Raw genomic sequence first — 22,324 nt, forward strand, 5'->3', positions numbered from 1 at the left:
CAATTTGATACACTGTACAAATGGATGTAGTATAAATTGATCAATCTGATACATACTGTATAAATGGGTGTTGTATAAACTGTCCAATTTGATAAACTCTTATAAAATGGGCATAGTATAAACTATCCAATCTATTACTGTACAAATGGTTGTAGTATAATTGCTCAATCTGATACACACTGTACAAATGGGTGTTGTATAAATTGTCCAGTTTGATAAACACTTATAAAATGGGTGTAGCATAAATTGTACAGTCTGATACACAATGCAAAAAAAGAAGTTAATTTTGCTCATTGGATAATTATGTTAGGGTGGCCTCCTGGTCTTATCATTGAAGTAATACTATATTTTTGAATATTGTTTAATATGTGAATATTCTTTATGCAAATGTAGAAAATATGATCTAGTCCAATGTAATTGATTGATTGTGTATTTTACCAGCACTGTGTGGCTATATAGTGCTACAAAAAAGGTTTTATGATAACAAAAATATGTATTAGAAAGGTTTATTACTAAGAAATGATAAAAATACAAACACACAACACTGATTTCGTGAAAATATAAGAAGGTTCCCAATCACAATATTTGCATCTGAAAGCACACTGAGGTGGAAAAGTTTTATGAATATTGGGTCCAAGCTGAAAGTTCCATGTTTTAATACCATCGTCAAGATAATGGCCGTCTAATTTAGGATAACAGTGGAAACTGTTGTCAGCATGCTGGCAACCTGAGTATAACACTGGATACTGTTTTCAGCATGCTGGCAACCTGAATATAACACTGGAAAGTCCAGTTAGGATTATGGTCATCTAATTTGAGTATAACACTGACACTATTGTCAGAAGATGGCAGTCTAATTTGATGTAACACTGGACACTGTTGGCAGGAAGATGGCAATCTCAAATGAGTTAAGTATTGTAAGACCTCACACATACCAGTAATAATAATGTTTTATCTTTATTAGTTTAGTAGGTGAGACCTCACACATACCAGTAATAGTAATGTTTTATCTTTATTAGTTTAGTAGGTGAGACCTCACACATACCAGTAATAATAATGTTTTATCTTTATGAGTTCAGTATGTGAGACCTCACACATACCAGTAATAATAATGTTGTTTTATCTTTATGAGTTCAGTATGTGATATCTCACACATACCAGTAATAATAATGTTTTATCTTTATGAGTTCAGTATGTGAGACCTCACACATACCAGTAATAGTAATGTTTTATCTTTATGAGTTAAGTATTGTAAGACCTCACACATACCAGTAATAATAATGTTTTATCTTTATGAGTTTAGTAGGTGGGACCTCACACATACCAGTAATAATAATGTTTTATCTTTATGAGTTCAGTATGTGAGACCTCACACATACCAGTAATAGTAATGTTGTTTTATCTTTATGAGTTCAGTATGTGAGACCTCACACATACCAGTAATAATAATGTTGTTTTATCTTTATGAGTTTAGTATGTGAGACCTCAAACACACCAGTAATAATAATAATGTTGTTTTATCTTTATTAGTTTAGTATGTGAGACCTCACACATACCAGTAATAATAATGTTGTTTTATCTTTATGAGTTCAGTATGTGATATCTCACACATACCAGTAATAATAATGTTTTATCTTTATGAGTTCAGTATGTGAGACCTCACACATACCAGTAATAATAATGTTTTATCTTTATTAGTTTAGTAGGTGAGACCTCACACATACCAGTAATAGTAATGTTTTATCTTTATTAGTTTAGTAGGTGAGACCTCACACATACCAGTAATAGTAATGTTTTATCTTTATTAGTTTAGTAGGTGAGACCTCACACATACCAGTAATAATAATGTTTTATCTTTATGAGTTCAGTATGTGAGACCTCACACATACCAGTAATAATAATGTTGTTTTATCTTTATGAGTTCAGTATGTGATATCTCACACATACCAGTAATAATAATGTTTTATCTTTATGAGTTCAGTATGTGAGACCTCACACATACCAGTAATAGTAATGTTTTATCTTTATGAGTTAAGTATTGTAAGACCTCACACATACCAGTAATAATAATGTTTTATCTTTATGAGTTTAGTAGGTGGGACCTCACACATACCAGTAATAATAATGTTTTATCTTTATGAGTTCAGTATGTGAGACCTCACACATACCAGTAATAGTAATGTTGTTTTATCTTTATGAGTTCAGTATGTGAGACCTCACACATACCAGTAATAATAATGTTGTTTTATCTTTATGAGTTTAGTATGTGAGACCTCAAACACACCAGTAATAATAATAATGTTGTTTTATCTTTATTAGTTTAGTATGTGAGACCTCACACATACCAGTAATAATAATGTTTTATCTTTATGAGTTCAGTATGTGAGACCTCACACATACCAGTAATAATAATGTCTTTCAACCTTATGAATTATTTACCGCAGGAATTAACATTTTGATAAGGATCCAAGAGCCTTGCAAGAATGATCGAAGTTAAATGGATCTTGTGAATTTGCATCATTTTTCTCTATAGACAAAGACAGTTACAAAACTGTGTACTATCTGAAAAATCATTCGTCATTCAAGCTAGCTGGGCAGAATAATTGTTGTTCCTGTTACACAGGAATTGTTGTCTCTGCTACATGGGAATTGTTCTGTTATATGGGAATTGTTGTTCCTGTTACATAGGAATTGTTGTCTCTGCTACATGGGAATTGTTCTGTTATATGGGAATTGCTGTTCCTGTTACATAAGAACTGTTGTCCCTGACATTTTATCAATACCCACATATACCGTATTTACCGTATATGTTGGGTCACCGTATTTGTTGGGACACCATCAATTAATTTTAAAAGTATTTTTTTTTGTGTGCACAGTATGTTCTGCGACATTTTTTTTCAAGCTGTAAGTAGTGGGATACCTTTTAAATCATTCGAAAATTACATTTTGGAAAAATGCACAAAAACACAAATTTTATCAATAAAAACTTTAAAAAAGAAAATGTTTTGAGTGTTTGTTTACACTTTTCTTCCTAGATGCAAATTTGCTAAGAACAAAAGCTCAGGTAAGAATGAATCGTTTGTGTATATGAGAATGAACTTTTTTCTGTTCTAATTTATGCTTCAACAATTTTTAAAAAAAAAATTAAATGTCAAGGTTTATTTGCCGTTCATGCTCATTACACGACTTATTTTGGCAAAATAACAATTGATGAGCACAGTATAAACTATTCACTGATTACGTAAAACATATTCAGAGAGATAGAGAGAGAGAAAGAAAGAAAGAAAGAAAGAGAGAGATACTGGAAGATAGCGACGGTACAGAGTGATTGATAAACATACTAATTCCGAAACCGAACATCTTTTATTTACACAGCAATGATATCTGACATAATCCAAGTATTGCCAAACAAACCTGAATGCCGCTAATGTATTTAATTTAAATCCTTCAACCTGTCCACATTCTTAACTGCCTGCTCAAGCTCCTCAGGCTCAAATCCATCAAATTTGTCCACTTCACTGTCGCTCCCATCACATTCAGTATTTCTTATGATACTGACCTCACATCCATTCAAGTTATTGTTAATACCAAAAACTTTAAATGATTTTCAGAACAGATCTGGCTTGTCCCGAAGCGATTCAACTGCTTTCACAATCCAGTCTACAACTGTTTGTTTATCTGCACTCTTAATAACAGACATGCTGTCATTTTCCTTGGAAAGGCCCTCTGCTGCTTTATGAATAAAATTTGTCCAGCTTTGCCTCATGACAGACTTGACTGGTTTATTTACACTGACATCTAGTGGCTGTAGCTTGGAGGTGCATCCACCCGGAATAACTGCAGGCACTGTGTTACCCCTTCTCAAAGCCTGTTTTACAGCACCTGTAATATGCGCTAGGAAAGAATCCATCAATAAAAGAGATCATTCCTTTCCTGTATACTTTTGATATATCTCTTTAATCCACTGCAGCATCACCTCATCAACCCAATCCTTCTCCTGCACACGTACGATCCATCCTTTTGGTGCCCGAGTATCTTTTAGCTTCCTCACACCAAGAAAAATTATCACTGGTGGCAACACATATCCTGCTGCGGAAACTGCAAGTACTAGGTTAGATGCTTTTTATCCACATCAGTAGTGCAAATTCTCACACTCTTAACACCTTTCTTCAGTTCGTCTGGCAATGAGATCAAAGTTCACAGAAATTTCATCCATGTTATGTATCATCTTGTCTTCAAAATAGTCTTCTTCTCTTCTTGCCTTTAAGAATTCATGGAATAATTTTATTTTCTCCTCCAAATCTTCTGGGAGACTCTGGGCCATCACTGTCCATGAACGAAGCATGAGGTTGTGTTACTTTAAAAAAACTGTTGCCCAGTTCCTACTGGCTTGAAACTCAATTTCTGGATGTTTACTTGACACAAATTCCTTGGAATAAGCACATACAGTGTCCACACTAACAAGGATCTACAGATCACGTTTGACGAGAATCCACTTTGCAATTTTTCCATCTAACTCTTTGCCATATGATACTGGTCTCCCACTCCTTGCTAAATGTCCCCATTCATTCAGCTACTGAGAAAAATCTATTTTTGACCAATTTGCATCATTGATTTGGGGATTTTGAAATGTCTTGCTGTTACTCAATGTCCATGCAATTTTGAGAAATTTACAACTTCCTCTTTATGCTTTAATGTAAAATGCTTGTAATGTCCTCACCTGACATCATTTTCGTAGGCATCATCTCTCTCCTGACTAGGGTCTCCAATTTCATGTCTTTTTGCAGCTATTTCATTTTCTTTTACATCACTCTCCTCTCTAGCATGCTTTTTTGGTCGACCTACAGGCCTCTTAGGTGAAGCTTTAAGCAATGCAATTTCTTTCCATGCACGAGGCACGGCCTCATCACTGCTTGAGTATCACACTACAAACTTATCCATAATAGCGGGGATCTATAATGTGGTTTATTTTATTTGTATTCCCCTTTATATATGCCATGTACGTGATAAACAATGACTGCGAGGAATCACTTTTTGTGTAAATGTGTGAGAAGTTATGATTTCAATAAAGACCTGTAAAACAATACAAACAGTACTAAGTGACTCACAGTTAATGAAAGGCCTGTCAAACAATACCAATAATACTGTGTGTGTGTGTGATTTGGCTTTTAACACAGCTTTAAAAAAAATTTCAGTCACATTACTACGATATCTGCAGTGTGGCAGTTTATAGTAATGTCTAGCACTGGGGCATCATGCCGCAGACATGTAGCATCATGTCCCACTCAGTCACATTTACCTGGCACCAGGCCTACCAGTCCTAACACTAACCTCTCAATGCTGAGCACCAAGCGAGGAAGCTGTTAGTACCATTTTTTATAAGTCTTTGGCATGACTCAGCTGGGGATCAAACCCACGACCTCCCGCATCTGAGGTGGATGCCCTAACCACTAGGCCTCCAGAGTGGTCACCAATAATACTAAGTGACTGACAGTTAATGAAAGGCCTGTAAAACAATACCAATAGTACTAAGTGACTGACAGTTAATGAAAGGCCTGTAAAACAATACCAATAGTACTAAGTGACTGACAGTTAATGAAAGGCCTGTAAAACAATACCAACAGTACTAATTGACTGACAGCTAATGAAAGGCCTGTAAAACAATACCAATAGTACTAAGTGACTTACGTTTAATGAACGCTCTGTGAAACAATACCAACAGTACTAAATGAATGACAGTTAATAAACGCTCTATAAAACAATACCAACAGTACTAAGTGACTTACATTTAATGAACGCTCTGTGAAACAATACCAACAGTACTAAATGAATGACAGTTAATAAACGCTCTATAAAACAATACCAACAGTACTAAGTGACTGACAGTTAATGAAAGGCCTGTAAAACAATACCAATAGTACTAAGTGACTGACAGGTAATGAAAAGCCTGTAAAACAATACCAGTAGTACTAAGTGCCTGACAGTTAATGAACGCTCTGTAAAACAATACCAATATTACTAAGTGACTGACAGTTAATGAAAGGCCTGTAAAACAATACAAATAGTACTAGATGACTGATAGTAATTGAAAGGCCTGTAAAACAATACCAATAGTACTAAGTGACTGACAGCTAACGAAAGGTTGTAAAACAACACAAAACCTCTTCAGATCTGAAAGAAAGATTTAACAGGCTTAACAACATTGTAAACTGCCTACTATTTCATACAAGCTTAAGCAGTGTAGTTGAAAGTGCAATATAGATGACTGTGATGAATAAGTGTTATAACTCTTGGAAATAATGCACGAAGATCAATATGTATACAGTCTAACTTGTCAACGACGACCACCCAGCGAAAAAGTGAAACTGGTCTTTGCACAGAGGTTACCTCTGTATGCAGGATCACCTCTTAAGTGTTCTGAACAAATACTATCCACCTGATACCATTATCACTATTATTACTATTATTACAAGTCTTATTACTATTATTACAAGTCTTATTACTATTATTACAAGTTTTATTATTATCACTATTATTACTATTATTACAAGTCTTATTATTATTATTACAAGTCTTATTACTATTATTACAAGTTTTATTATTATCACTATTATTACTATTATTACAAGTCTTATTACTATTATTACAAGTCTTATTACTATTATTACAAGTTTTATTATTATCACTATTATTACTATTATTACAAGTCTTATTATTATTATTATTATTACACTTCTCCCTCGATAACTCATATACAATGGGATCCAGGAACACAGACCACACTATAAGCAAGGGCACGAGTTACTTAGAAACCTCCTAAAAATAAGTCATCCCATCCCCGCTGAACATTGGGAAAACCGTGGGATGGGGGGATTGGTTGGGTTAATGTACTGTTTAATGGCTGATTACTCATTTTATAATTGCACAGAATACTTGTCAATAAAGCTCTTTTTCTAATGAAGTTGTTTGTTATTCTATATAAATTACATTTATTTTCAAGATGCACAACACCTGAAAGATCATTAACATTATTTCAACTGGTTTCAAACAACATTCATGTGTATGTGAGAAAATTTGTGTATTATGTCACTGCTTTCTGTTGTTGTTGTTGATTAGTCTGGCTTCCTGCTTGATATATGGCTGCAAAGTATGAAGCAGGGAACCTATGAAATAGGAACCAGGCTAGCTGCTGATACACCATGAAACAAGATTTCCCTTTTCCAAAAACTAGCAACATTTATTTCGTGAAAGAATCGCTGATGTCAAAACTAAATTTCTGTATTGCTCAATTAGTAAAATATTGATGCCATGATTTCATTGCAAATATTAGTGATACTTCTCATCCTTGAGAATATCTCAAAGTGCCAATTCAGAAATTCTCTGAAACTCACTTCTCCACAATGATCCTATTTGTGAAACAAAGCTCTTTATTTGACAAAGTATTCATTTCACTGGGTTGCATTGCTATCTTTGATCACATTTATGAATGAGTAGGTTAATTAAAGGTAGTTTAATTATATTATGTACACAATAATATTTATAACTTGTGTTTGATTGATGAGTTGAAACAAGTTCAACTGATTTATGACCAGGGTCACTAAATCTTACATGTGTAGGGTTTGCATGCCTTTTAACTTTTCTTTTATTCAACCTTCTTTATTTGATACAAAAGGCACAATTAACAAGATTACACAAAGGAGGTCAACTTTTAGTTCAGTGCAACCATACAACAGATACTTCCGCAAGTCAGATACCAAAACATGGTCGGCACTTAATTAAGTTCTCAGTGAAATGCTTGCAGACATAGCTGTTATGGTCGATTGATGCATTTTACATTTGAATACAAGAAGGCACAGTGCATTTATGATGATTGCACTTAAACTGAATGAAAAGACTGAACTAAAGCACAAATTTTGCTTGATGAAAAAATTATTTAATTAATATTTATTTATTAAAGCAATGCCTCTGGTGTGCATGACATTTTCATTTAACCACAATTTCGCTGAATATCGTTACTTAGAGTGTACTAAGATGGTCGTTTGGAAAGAACATGTAACAAAATATATAACTTCTTACTAAAGATTGATAATTTCACAATTCTTATGAAAATGTCCAGGTCCTATCTTCCGTTTTAGATGATAAAATGAGTGATACATCAAAGTTTTAGTTACCAATTCTGATCACGATTTTGTTCAAGTTCAAGCGGGTTTGCAAGTTAATGGGGCACAAGGTATTGAGGGAGTGGTGTATAGTTACTCGCGTTGCTGGTTCGAATATGCCTATGCAGTTATTCTCCCTGCTGGGAATAAGCCTATGCAGTTATTCTCACTGCTGGGAATAAGCCTATGCAGTTATTATCCCTGCTGGGAATAAGCCTAAGCATTTATTCTCCCTGCTGGGAATAAGCCTATGCAGTTATTCTCCCTGCTGGGAATAAGCCTATGCAGTTATTCTCCCTGCTGGGAATAAGCCTATGCAGTTATTCTCCCTGCTGGGAATAAGCCTAAGCAGTTATTCTCCCTGCTGGGAATAAGCCTATGCAGATATTCTCCCTGCTGGGAATAAGCCTATGCAGTTATTCTCCCTGCTGGGAATAAGCCTTTGCACTTATTTTCACTGCTGGGAATAAGCCTACGCAGTTATTCTCCCTGCTGGGAAAAGGCCTATGCAATTATTCTCCCTGCTGGGAATAAGCCTATGCAGTTATTCTCCCTGCTGGGAATAAGCCTATGCAGTTATTCTCCCTGCTGGGAATAAGCCTATGCACTTATTCTCACTGCTGGGAATAAGCCTATGCAGTTATTCTCACTGCTGGGAATAAGCCTATGCACTTATTCTCCCTGCTGGGAATAAGCCTATGCACTTATTCTCACTGCTGGGAATAAGCCTATGCAGTTATTCTCACTGCTGGGAATAAGCCTATGCAGTTATTCTCCCTGCTGGGAAAAGGCCTATGCAATTATTCTCCCTGCTGGGAATAAGCCTATGCAGTTATTCTCACTGCTGGGAATAAGCCTATGCAGTTATTCTCCCTGCTGGGAATAAGCCTATGCAGTTATTCTCACTGCTGGGAAAAGGCCTATGCAGTTATTCTCCCTACTGGGAATAAGCCTATGCAGTTATTCTCCCTGCTGGGAAAAGGCCTATGCAATTATTCTCCCTGCTGGGAATAAGCCTATGCAGTTATTCTCCCTGCTGGGAATAAGCCTATCTAGCTACCCACTGCTGGGGATATGCCTATGCAGTTATTCTCCCTGCTGAGAATAAGCCTATCTAGCTACCCACTGCTGGGAATAAGCCTATGCAGTTATTCTCACTGCTGGGAATAAGCCTATCTAGCTACCCTCTGCTGGGAATAAGCCTATGCAGTTATTCTCCCTGCTGGGAAAAGGCCTATCTAGCTACCCTCTGCTGGGAATAAGCCTATGCAGTTATTCTCCCTGCTGGGAAAAGGCCTATCTAGCTACCCACTGCTGGGAATAAGCCTATGCAGTTATTCTCACTGCTGAAGAAGTAATACCTTTGTTACACTACCTAAAACTATGATACCTGTGACTCCAGCTAAATAAACAAATGAAGAACTGACAAGTACCTCCAGCATCTTCACCACTGCTTCTATCATGATCTTTGGCCAATTCCTTGTCCTTTTCCTTGCAGGCAAATACCTCCAGTGATACTAAAATTATAACAGAAAGAACATTTGTTATTTATTATCTTAATAAAATTACGCATTGGAAATATTTCTGATTTTCTGTGCCTACATGTAACTATTTACCTACCCTTCAGCTTGTATTTGTCAATTTTAGAAGTTGTGTCTGTTCCTCTTCAGGGATAAAAAGACCAACATTTTGGACAGTAGCCACTGTACTTCAAAAATAATTTCACCATTTTCGTGTATGAATATTAGTGTTATGTATATTTAATTTGTATTGTTTGTTAGTTTATTTTAATTTTTTTAAATTTCATTATATGCATCTGTAATGCAACATTGTATGTTGGACTTATTCTTGTCCAAAATCAAGTTTACTTTCTACTTGACCTGAATTATTGATTTTGTTAATTCTGTAAACAACTAATACATAGCTAAAATGATCTCTGTGTGTATAGATTTAATATCATGATCATGACTAATTGAAGTAAACATGCTTATTTGGGTCTAAAGTTTATTAATGTTTATTAATAGAACCTATGTCTGTAATTCTAGGATTATTTTGGGATTTAATTTGCTACACAGTAAGTTCTTTTATTCATTTTCAGTTTGTATTCTAAGGAAATTAATTATTTGTTGAATTTGACAAACCTTGGTGCTTTTCACTCTTTTCAGTTACTTATTTTAAAAGCATAAACTTGCAAGAATGTGTATGAAAAGATATGCAATTACAGCAATAAAGACAACAACAAAAAAATTATTATCACTACACTGATTTTGATATGTATCCAAAAAAAGATAATCAACAATAAATCTGAAGTTTTACATCAAATCATATTAGATGAAAACAAATGTTGAGCAGAAATGTTTGTTAATGCATGTTGTTGAGATAAACTATATGATGATGCACAACTGGAACATTGGAACTATAACAAGTCCTGGTGTTTTTACCCTACCATTTTTTGTTTCGTTCAGCTAGAAGGAATCACGAAAGAGATTACTTTCTTTTCTATATTGATTTTTTGAAAATAGCTTAATTCCATTTCAAATCAATACATTTTCCAAGACAATGAAAGAAGAAACAAATGACCACATTCATTCTGTTTAATTATTTTTTATTCACTGTTACACAACACAGCGTACTACATTTACATTTTTCTTAAAAGACTTTAACAAATTTCCCTACAGCAGGTTTAGGATCAAAATCCTAATGTTTGGGTATTCTGTAGTTTTTTGCCTTTAAAAAAGATACATTAAAATACATGCATACTGAGGACTCAGGTGCCAGATTTTTCACGCATCCAAAAATGAAACATATATGTACTTTTATGTGGATTTTAGCATCCCAGAGAACCTTGAACATCAGTTTCAGCTTCTTTATTGCAATACTTTTTATCATTATGATGCCTTTTATCTTTGTGGAGCAATGAATTATAATCATCTTTCTTATTTACTGTCAAGCCTATTATTATTACTCAAGGCCAGAATAATTTCATTTCAGTGTATCATTCAATTATTATCCTCTTACTTCAATCTACATTTAAATTTGCTGCATAATAATGAGGCTACATAATCCAAATAATACATTAATTATATCACTTTTAATTCATTATGGCATCTCCGATACCTAGGAATGGCATTACATGCCCACCATCCCTATCCTGCTTCAACCGTAAATCCCCCAAATAAACCACTGAGACCCTCCCTGTCTTCTGTTTAGAAACTTGTCAGGTAAACATCATCATGTCACATTAATTGCATAAACATACACAGTGACTGTTTATTACCAATCTCCACCTATGCCAGTGCAGTTTCCCCTATATTAGATCCTACTACACTATGTTGAGCTACAACGTGCTATGGATCCCTTAAGGACCGAACCATATACACATTAATACTTAGGCTGATCTGGCAGAGTCAAAATTTGCCTATTCAGTGTACTTTAGTCTAATGTTTCAGATAATCATGAATGAGTGTTCTCTGAAATTTACCTGCAGAAGTACACCAGAATTCACTGAAATACACTCTGTAAGACTTTACAGTGACAAAAACATAGCTGTACTAAACTACATCCAGTAAGAGCTTGCACTAGCTAAGGTGTAAAAATGTCACAATGTACTCTTTATACCTCCTCCTTCTGCACCTTCTCCCAATTCAGCATGCCTGAGGTCTGGCACAGATTCATCATCATCATCCTTATCCATCCTATGGCTGGGGAAGCTGGAAAAAATGGAGGACATGTCTGAGTGATGACCACTCTCTTTTAATGTACAATTCTGAGTATTTATCTCATATTTCATTCCCGTGTGTCGAATGTGGATGATGACCGAAAAAAACAAGTCTTTTTTGAAAACGTCCATTATAAATGTTATTGTTCAAAACTGCCAATATAGACTCTTCCAAATTTTATGCAATATTTATGTTTAATTTTTCTTATTGCTGATGCTCTTAATCCATATTTCCACATTCAATGTGTAGCTAGTTGCCATTAAAAATGCTGCATCCTGAGCACAGGATTATGGGTTTCTTACAATTTCCTTTCTTATGTCACCCAAATATTGACTGCTGTGCTCACTCTGCACACACATTTTCATCAGGAAAAAAGTATGAAATAATACCTAACACTTTCCTTTGGTTGATGTCCATCCAAATCTATGTTCGCACTAGAAATGGCAAAAGTTCTTACAGGTGATAAAAGCTGTAAACTAGAAAATTATATAAATTTTACACAACATAACTGGCATTTAAAACAGTCTTTGTTCGTATTTCTGCTGACTTGCAAAGTAAAGTTTTTGATGGGCTGCTAGTATAACGTATTTTTCAAGATGAAGGTACACCTATGGCAATGACGGTTTCATTTATTTCGAGGTTGAGTTAAAAACCATTCTGATGAAATATATATATATATATATATATATATATATATATATATATATATATATATATATATATAATTTGTCATTTAATCAAAGAATTTTTAATTTGTACAATAAAAGTAATTTAGAAAAATGGGAATTATTGTAATAAATGCTGGCAGATAATGAGTGAACACTAAAATTAAAACTGAGCAGGATCCAGAAAGCAAAATTAAATTGTACAGCTCATTTCAGGATGGATCAAAGATTCAAACATAATTTCAATATTAAAATGTATATGTCCAATGTGTGTGTGATTTGGATTTTTAACGTAGCTTTAACAATTTTTCAGTCATATCGCTACGATGTCTGCAGTGTGGCAGTATATAGTGATGTCTAGCACTGGGGCATCATGCAGCAGACATGTAGCACGATGTCCCACCCAGTCACATTATCCTGACACTGGGCCGACCAGTCCTAACACTAACCTCTTAATGCTGAGCGTCAAGCGAGGCAGCTGTAAGTACCATTTTTGTAAGTCTTTGTTATGAATCGGCCGGGGATTGAACCCACGACCAAGAAGAGATGATAGTACTTAGTTAACGACAAAATTAACGTGGCAAAACTATCAAAACAAATACGACTCACTGTTTTAGTATTACTAGTGCATTAAAACCAATTTACTATTTTTCTTTTTCCCTTCAATATGTTGTGTGCCCCAAAATTTGGAGCCAGAAATGCCAAAATTGGCTAAGTAAGTTTCTTTAACGAAACAAATAAAAATATACTAATGTTGAATAAAGTATTTAGAAAGCTTCATTTTGTTCAAGATAATCATCTTCCTTTCAACTGATTTCAGCATTCCTGGCTTCCATCACATTCAAGCTAACTGAACTGCAGGTCAATGGAACTTGAAAACACGCTTTTTGTTTCTTTAAGAATTTTGATTTATTGAAAAAAGACATCACAATAAGACATCACAAAAAGTAAAGTCTGACTAAACCAATATCACATTATTTTGCAGAAAAGCGTCAATATGGGTTGCCAAGTGTGTTATATTCCTGGAAATTTATGCTTAGTTCCAATGTTAGTCAACCACAGAACACACTACACAACACCACTATTTAGGCAGAGAGACAGCAACCTAATAAAATAAACATCAAATATCTGGCAATGTGTCTTAAACTGTAGGACTAGGTCACAAGTAAATAATCTATCAAAATCACTTAAAACAAAGTCTGTTTTACAGTTCATTATTATTAAAACATTTAATAATAATAATAATAATGAGGACTTTGTATAGCGCCTAATCTTTAGAAGCTCTAAGCGCTTTACAACAATAGACAAAACCTATAAAATAAAAAACATATATAATGATATGATTACAAAAACAAACACCATGAAATTAGAAAACATAAAATCATGCTGAGAATATTTAAGGTAGGAAACATTAAGTCTTTAAGTTTGTTCTTGCAGTAAAAATAAGTGAGTTTTGAGAGCACTCTTGAATGGCATCACTGTGTCTTTGTGTCTAAGTTCAGTGGGCAATTGATTCCACGTTGCTGGGAACTGGTATGCAAAAGAACGCTGTCCATATGACTTTGTTTTCATAGTGGGAATAATGAGTATATGATTGTCAGAAGGGGAGCGTAAGTATCATGCTGTTGTGTACACATGGGTGAGGTCGGATATGTATGTTGGACTAGAGTCCATCAGTGAAATGTAGCACAGAGAACAAATTTTGTGTTTGATTCTGGATCGAATGGATAGCCAGTGTAGGGTACAGAGCAGCGGGGAGGTGTGCTCTGATTGTGGTACTCTAAGTATGATCCAAGCAGCTGTGTTTGAACTTTTTGAAGTTTCTGGAGTAGATATTGAGATGAGCCAGACAGAATTTAGTTACAATAGTCCAGTCTTGAAAGTACTAATGAACACACAAGTGTTTTAGTGGCATCAACTGAAAGATATCTGCAAATGGAGCTGATGCATCTCAGCTCAAGATATGCAGCCTTGCATATGTTCATGACATGTTGGTGCAGTGTGAGAGTACTGTCCAGAGTAACACCTAGGTTTCGTACTGACTGTGTGAATTTAATGTTGGCATTGCTGACATTTATTGTTTGAGGTAAAGGATGTGAATGAGAAAGTCTTGTGATCAGAATGGCCTCAGTTTTATTATCATTCATCTGCAGCTTGTTACATGTCATCAATGATTTCACATCGGAAATGCACCTCTCTACACAATGGATGGTAGCATCAACTTCAGTTGGGTGGCTAGATTTGTATATTTGCATGTCATCAGCTTACAACTGTGAGACACTAGATGATGATCTATGCCACTTGAGAGCGGCTGAGTGTATAGAATGAAGAGAACAGGTCCAAGAACAGACCCCTGTGGAACACCACAACATAGATCAACTGGGCTGGAGTGTATTCCATTTGCAGACACAATTTGTGTCCTGTTGACCAAGTAGGACTTCAACCACGGTAAGGCTGTATCATGAATGCCAAATTCATGCTGGAGACAGTGAAGTAATAGATCATGGTCTATCGTGTCAAATACTGCAGACAAATCAAGGAGGGTGAGGATTGTAATCTTTCTGCTATCCAAAGCAGAGAGAATGTCATTAACTACTTTTAGAAGAGTAATTTCAGTACTGTGGCAAGGTCGATATGCAGACTGTACATTGCTAAAAAGACTGTTTGAATTCAGATAAGATACAAGCTGGGATAGAACCTTTTCTAAACAAAACATATATATATATATATATATATATATATATATATATATATGGAAAATGTAAATATTTGTATTTTGGTTTTGGAGCTATTTAGGTATTTTCTCTAGTAACCGGTGTTATCAATAAAATATGACTAAATCTGCGAGAACATGAAATCACTTACCAGTGCTATAGTACAATTCACACGGGTCATGTAGGCATTCAATACCGACTATTTCAGAAATGGGTGTAAATTTTTTTAATTTTATTCTACATACCTCTAAGTGGCAAGTATTCACTTCATTTGGATTTGTATACATCCATATTCCTTTGGAGGGTCACTATTTTGAATGATGCCCCGTGAGGTGCATATGACAAAATCAATGTTAAAGTACACAGACTTTTTCTGACAAAATGGACTTAAAAAGGTGTGATCCGGTACAATCTGGATTGAATGCCACATGCTGTGATGTCGTAATGAAATCTACTGATAAACAAATTCTTACTATCCTCAACTGTAACCATTCCACTCGCTGCGCTCATATTTTGACAAAAGTTCAGTACATGGCCACCATTGTAAAAGTCCATAGTGACAGATAATTTTCTTTTAAAAGTATCATGGTGACAGTTAAGGTGCAGAGCATTCAATATTCAGAACTGGATAGATTTTAAAGTACAGAGAAGTATTTTCACGGATTTCGTCATACTTTATTGATAAAACATCGGACTCCTTTAATTATAGTCTCAGGATTTGTTGAATCAGTCCATATTCGAGGGGTTTGTTTCAATAATTACAAATTAACTATCAGTAATACATGTATTATAAAATAGTATTAAATGGTAGTCCTACAATGTAAGACATAGCACATATTTTTGTTTAAGAACAAAAAATATCGGGTGATGTGTCTTACATTGTAGCACTACCACCATGTCGGCCAATTCTGCACGTTGGGCAATTCTTGCAACAATAGGACATTCCTGTAAACATTGGATCAGATGCTGTTTTTGGTAGAATATCCAGTTTGTATCAAGACAGAACGATCACCTTTTATTAAGGAATTAATATTCATGGGGTGGTATCGCGTTTGTCCAAAATGAATATTATTTTGAACAGAATATTCTGGTGACAATTGCCTCTTTTCAAATGGCAAGCATTGCAGTATTCTATTTTTGTCATTCGGTCGAATTCGGTCTGCGTTTTGCTTCAATTATGGTGACGGAAACGTTAGGTGCGCAGAAATGCCCGACATCATCGTACATGTATATTAAACGGATGACTGACAGTAACACTTAAACTGTAAGCCGATGTGTATTATAGTGTATAGTATATCAAAATAAAAATAAGTACCAACAACACGCTTTATGTTTCTATACTAATCTTATTTCACCATCTTAAAGCTATTTATAGCTTTAAATAATCAATACAAAGAAATAACTGATGCAAAATCCAAGCCTCATTCGTAAAAACAATTGATATTCATGGAACCAGGAAGTAAACATTTACAATCTAAAACCCCAAAACGAATTTGCACGAGTGCTTGTTACCGGAATTTGGCACATATACCCGGATTTGGCGCTTGGATACCAAGAAAACCACATTTGGACTGACTTAAACAACGTTTCTCATCAAGAATGGTTGAGGGTTGAATTAAGCAAATCTGTCCAAATAAAAATCATAAATTATGTTGAAAAATATCAATAATAATCTCGAGTGTTCTCCTTTTTTGTTTATCTGACATAAGCACCACCAAGTCAGGGCAGAAGCAAAAGAAAAGAGAAGTAAAACACCTGTTTCTCTATAACACAAACTTTGCATTGTTTTAAATGAGAGACGAAAAGGAGACGAAATGTCAGATTTGAAGGCCTGGTATTATTTTTTTCATTATTATTATTATTATTATTATTATCATTATTATTTGTGTCTCCCCATCACTTTTTATATAAAAGATATGAAATACCCAGGCCATCCCCTCTTAAGCCCCAATAAATGACAATTTTAAGTTTAGGTTATATCTGAGCATGTCTGACGCCGCATTCAGACGCATAACGGGTGTCTGTCAGACAATAATGAATTGATTATAAACGAAAGGATGGGTATCTTCATATAATTTAATATCTGAGCATTCATATTACATATTTCACCGCCTCGGTGTCTTAGTGGTTAGAGCGTCAGCCTTGGATGCGGGAGGTCGTGGGTTCGATCCCTGGCCGAGTCATACCAAAGACTTACAAAAATGGTACTAACGGTTGCCTCGCTTGGTGTTCAACATTGCATGGTTAGTGTTAAGACTTGTCGGCCTCTTGTCAGGATAACTTGACTGGGTGGAACATCATATTACATGTCTGCGACATGATGCACAAGTGCTAGGCATCACTGTAAACTGCCACATTGCAGACATCGTAGCGATATGACTAATATTTTAAGTTACGTTAAAAAACCGCTGACATATGTACAAGTACACTTTCGCTTGAAATATTAAACGAGACAAATGAAATTGATCTCTCGGCAGATTTTGTGACGTCACGGCTGTAAATATGTAATCATACTACCGTATGTGTTATATAAGTATAAATACGGAAACTACGTTTAAAAAAAAAAAAGCAACATAAATTCATATTACACTCGATTGTGCAAGCTATCGAACACAATTTATAAGGCTTCCAACCCTGACATTTCACTTGTAAATACGATAGTTAGGTTACACACACACACACGCGCGTGCGCGCACGTGCACACGTGTATTTATATTTAATACGAATTCACAATTCATGTTGTCTCTGCAGGTTATCACATGTGCTCGACGCGAGCTTAATGTTAAATAAACAATAACCAGAAGGAAACAAAAATTATACCCAGTGACAAAATTTCCTCAGGTAACCTCGATGACTCGTTCTGACAAAGTACTCTATCTTATTATAAAAGAGTTTTCGTAAGTTACCTACGTTTTATATTTTATAGTATAATAGACATGGTCCTTTGTCAGAACGGATCTTGGGGGTGACCTGAGGAAATTTTGTCACTCGTCATGATTTTTTTTGCTTCAGGTTGCTGCTCATTTTTAAGCGCGCGTCAAGCACCTGTGCAAGCTATCGGATATAAGGCATTTGGCTTGCAGTGATGTCATTACACAATTATTTTATAGCAATTTTTGCAAGCATCGGGCGGAAAAATCTGCTATGCCTCTTGTTCACCGTCCTTGTGTCCAAACAGTTGATAGAATGAATATCACTATCATTCTGTGCCATAGTCGCTAAATTATAAAGAAAGAACACAGAAAACGGAACTTGAGAAATATGTATCACTATTGATATCGGTATCGTCCATTTTAATAAGAAACAAGTAATAAGTTTTGACAAAATATATAGTGACATTTTGTAGAAACTTAAATCTGTCCAATAATATAATGAAGTTGCTGGAATTATAATGCAAGGATCACAGTTTTGTACTTAAAGGAAGCGATACATTTCAAACTAGATTCTTACTCATAGCCATTCATGGAAGATGTATTCACAAATCCAACAAGAAAGAAAAGATAATATTTCGAATCAAACAAGTTATAGTATGAAAAATGTAAAAGTGTAGGAGACCTCCACCCCCGGGTGCGTTTTACGAGACAAATGAAACGTCAACTGAATTTTGTTTGACTGTGGAAGGAAAGCCGATCTGTTTATATCTCTCACATGTTGGAAAGGTTTTAAATCGCTCCTGTCAAAAAGAAGAAATTCGAAAACACATTTAACGACCCCAGCTCTACAATCTGTCTCACTCAGATACAAACCTCTGTCGCGTGGGTTCGAGTCCAGCTCCTCCAGCGTGGATGTATGATAAAGCTTGCCAGTAGCAACCGGTTAGTTGGTTCTTGCATACCAGGCCACTGACCAGTGTAGTAACTCTGCTCATGTAATGTTGACTAAATTATATTTTTCATACTCATACACAATCGGTCTAGAGAGCTGATTGTCAGTTAATCAATATATAACAAGCCACTGACCAATGTTGCCTTTCTAGTTGTAATGTTGACCTAATGGTATTTTTCATCCATATGTTGGGTCAGTCTAGCTGTCTGTGAGAAACCTAATGGACCCTCTGTAAGGCTCGTACTATATAAAAGAACAATTTGCTTAAAAATTTCAAACTTTAGCATATCTTTCTCTAAATTGTTCATGAAGCTGTTGCAAAGCTCTGATGAAACGTTCGATTTGGGTAGTCTCTTCCATCGTTGTGCTCGGTTAGAGAGTGAAATGAATAGTGAAAGGACAAGACACATACCCTTTATATACGCTGGTCTGCCATGACTATAAAGTAGCCCATGGTGTTTAAACTTTAGTCATTTGACGTTTTTCACTCAAGATGAAACGATCCAATTCATATGAGAAGAAAGAAGAAAGTAAGAGGCAGAAACGTGATCTATCGCCGCGTACCAGAGCTGAAGTCTTGGCACAAATTCATGCCAGTGATTTTGAAGAGGACATGAGTGAACCAGAATCCAAACCCTCTAAACAAAGTTCACCACCCTTAGTTAACCCTGAAAAATACTATTCCATTCGAGAGACGGAAAAGCGCTCCTCTAGAAAATTTAGAACCACGGCTTACAAATACACGGTGAAGTTTAAAGATTTCTAGAACCACGGCTTACAAATACCCGGTGAAGTTTAAAGATTTCAAGTTCGAAGTACCGTTGGAGAAAGCAGAAGGGTTTATCACCGAGATGTGGGATTCTTTGCTCACCACACTAAAGCGACAATGTCAACCCAAAGAAGACGATCGCTTGAGACTATCCATACAACACGACGGTTTGAAATCCCCTGTCTGGATCAAGTTTAGCAGCCCTGCAGAATTGACCGCTTCCAAAGTCATGGACAAGCTTCAACACGTACAATAATCCAATGACCAGTTTGACATCACCGATGGAAAAGCCACACTGGACATGACCCACGTCTCTCCTCCTCAAGGGACTAGACGCAAAAAGAGGTTATTGGTGGACGACCTTCGCAGCACCAAAAAGAGCCTCGTCCGAATTCACAACCCTCAAGACCAGATGTGTTTAGCCAGGGCTGTCGTGGTGGGACGAACTTATGTCAACAAGAACGACACGGCAGAATGGAAAAGAGCCTGGAAAACTATTCGACAATCGGACCGAGCCAAACAACGAAACGAAGCAGAACTCCTGTTACAACAAGCCGGCTTGCCCAAAGACAAACCCTGTGGCATTCCTGAAATGCAAAAATTGCAAGATGTCCTAGCTCCACGCTACACCTTGAAAGTGCACCCTCAAGAAGTGCGTGGGCCTCTGTTGTTTCGAGGCCAAGATTTTAAGGATGGAAAATACATTCACCTTTATCATCACGATGACCATTTCGATACCATTACCAGTATCACTGGATTCCTGGGATATGTTTATTACTGTGAGAAATGTAACTATGGCTATAACAATCGAGAGCAAAACAAACATTGCAGATCGAAATGCTCAGGATGTTTGGCCTCTCCACCCTGTTTGAGCGAAGGACAAGAACCGGTGCATTGTCCTGCTTGTCTGCGAACGTTTGTCAGCCGTGCCTGTTACCAATAACATCTGAAGACACAAGGTTCACAGCAGAAATGTACTTATCATCTCCTGAGATTGTGCCCTACCTGTGGACAAGGCATACTTGCCAATAATGCCAAGGCACACGTATGTCGAGGAAAGAAAAAATGTCACATTTGTCACCACATCGTGGACTTGGAACACCAATGCTACGTGCAAAAATACCAACCCCATCCAGAGAAAGAGGACGGTCTCAAGAATAAAAAAGGCAATTTCATCTTTTTCGATTTCGAATGCAAGCAAGAGACCGGTATTCACATTCCTAATTTCTGCGTGGCTCATCGAGCGTGCGAAAAGTGCATTCAAGAACCTATTTTCAGTCATTGCCCTCACTGCAGTAAGATTCCTGGAGGGCGTGAAAAAATCTTTCGAGGACTGAACACGCTAGCCGATTTCGTCCGATGGGTCTTAGAACCCATCGACAAGACATGGAGCCAAGAGGACATCGAACGTTACGGAGATTGTCATCGTCATGCCACGGTGATGGCTCACAATTTCTCCGGATACGATGGACAGTTTCTTTTGAGGTACTATACGGAACATGGCACCGAGCGTCCTAAAGTCACTTTGAACGGAGCCAAAATCATTTTCATGCAAGTGGGACAAGTGCAGTTTAAAGATTCGATGAGCTATTTGGCCATGCCTTTGAGTCGAATGCCTAAAACGTTTGGAATGACAAAAATGGCTAAAGGGTACTTTCCACACTTTTTCAATACGGAAGCCAATCAACATGCCGTTCTACCCCATTTGCCTGAGGCTAAAGACTACGACCCCGACAACATGCGTACCGAACAACGAGAAGCTTTCTACGCTTGGTACCAGGCTCACGCCTCAGACCCTTTTTACTTTCAGGAAGAAATGCTAAAGTATTGTCGTTCCGACGTGGACATTTTACGTCGATGCTGTGGAAAATTTTGAGAACTGTTCATGGAACACGGAGGGGTCGATCCTTTGAAAGAAGCTTGCACCATTGCCAAAGCGTGTTTCTTAGTGTACCGCCAACGATTCATGCCTGAAAACAACCGTGGCTATCATCAGTCCTCAAACGACCAACTATGTCAAACGTCAATACTCGGTCAAAGCCCTACGCTGGTTACATTACTTGTGCGACAAAGAAGACAAATGGATTCGGCATGCCCGCAACGGAGGGGGCGAAAAGACCAACGGAACGCATTCGGTCGATGGCTGGGACTTAGAAAACCCCAAGATCGTGTACGAGTTTAACGGTTGCTTATTTCACGGATGCCCCGTCTGTTACCCTGACCGTGGCACTAAAAATCAGTTTTAACAACGAACCATGGAAGACTTGTACCAGACCACTTGTCAGCGACGTCTAAAGTTAGAACAGGAAGGATACCAAGTGGTGGAGCTGTGGGAACACGAGTAAGATCACCGTTTGAAAACCGATCCCGAGTTTAAACGTCTCGTGGAAAGTTACCAGTTCATGGACCCGCTGAACCCGAGGGATAGTTTGTACGGAGGAAGGACCAATGCCACCTGTTTGATGTACCGAGC

General features: G+C 36.5%; 1 protein-coding gene across 2 annotated transcripts in view; it reads right to left on the minus strand.

The window, feature by feature from the left end:
• The window catches only part of LOC149791099 (uncharacterized), a 55,799-nt gene extending 39,080 nt beyond the window's left edge, over window positions 1–16,719 (minus strand). For both annotated transcript variants that reach the window (XM_089973017.1, XM_089973015.1), the window contains exons 1-3: window positions 16,573–16,719; window positions 11,778–11,869; window positions 9,593–9,676 (exon numbers count right to left, since the gene is read on the minus strand). In XM_089973017.1, coding sequence (XP_089829143.1) covers window positions 9,593–9,676; window positions 11,778–11,853 — 160 coding nt within the window. In that variant the 5' untranslated portion in view covers window positions 11,854–11,869; window positions 16,573–16,719. The remainder of the gene's footprint in view (window positions 1–9,592; window positions 9,677–11,777; window positions 11,870–16,572) is intronic.
• Between the last annotated feature and the right edge of the window lie 5,605 nt (window positions 16,720–22,324).

This window comes from Sinohyriopsis cumingii, chromosome 10 (genome assembly GCF_028554795.1).
Source record: "Sinohyriopsis cumingii isolate HCF-2022 chromosome 10, ASM2855479v2, whole genome shotgun sequence".
Classification (NCBI taxonomy): domain Eukaryota; kingdom Metazoa; phylum Mollusca; class Bivalvia; order Unionida; family Unionidae; genus Sinohyriopsis; species Sinohyriopsis cumingii.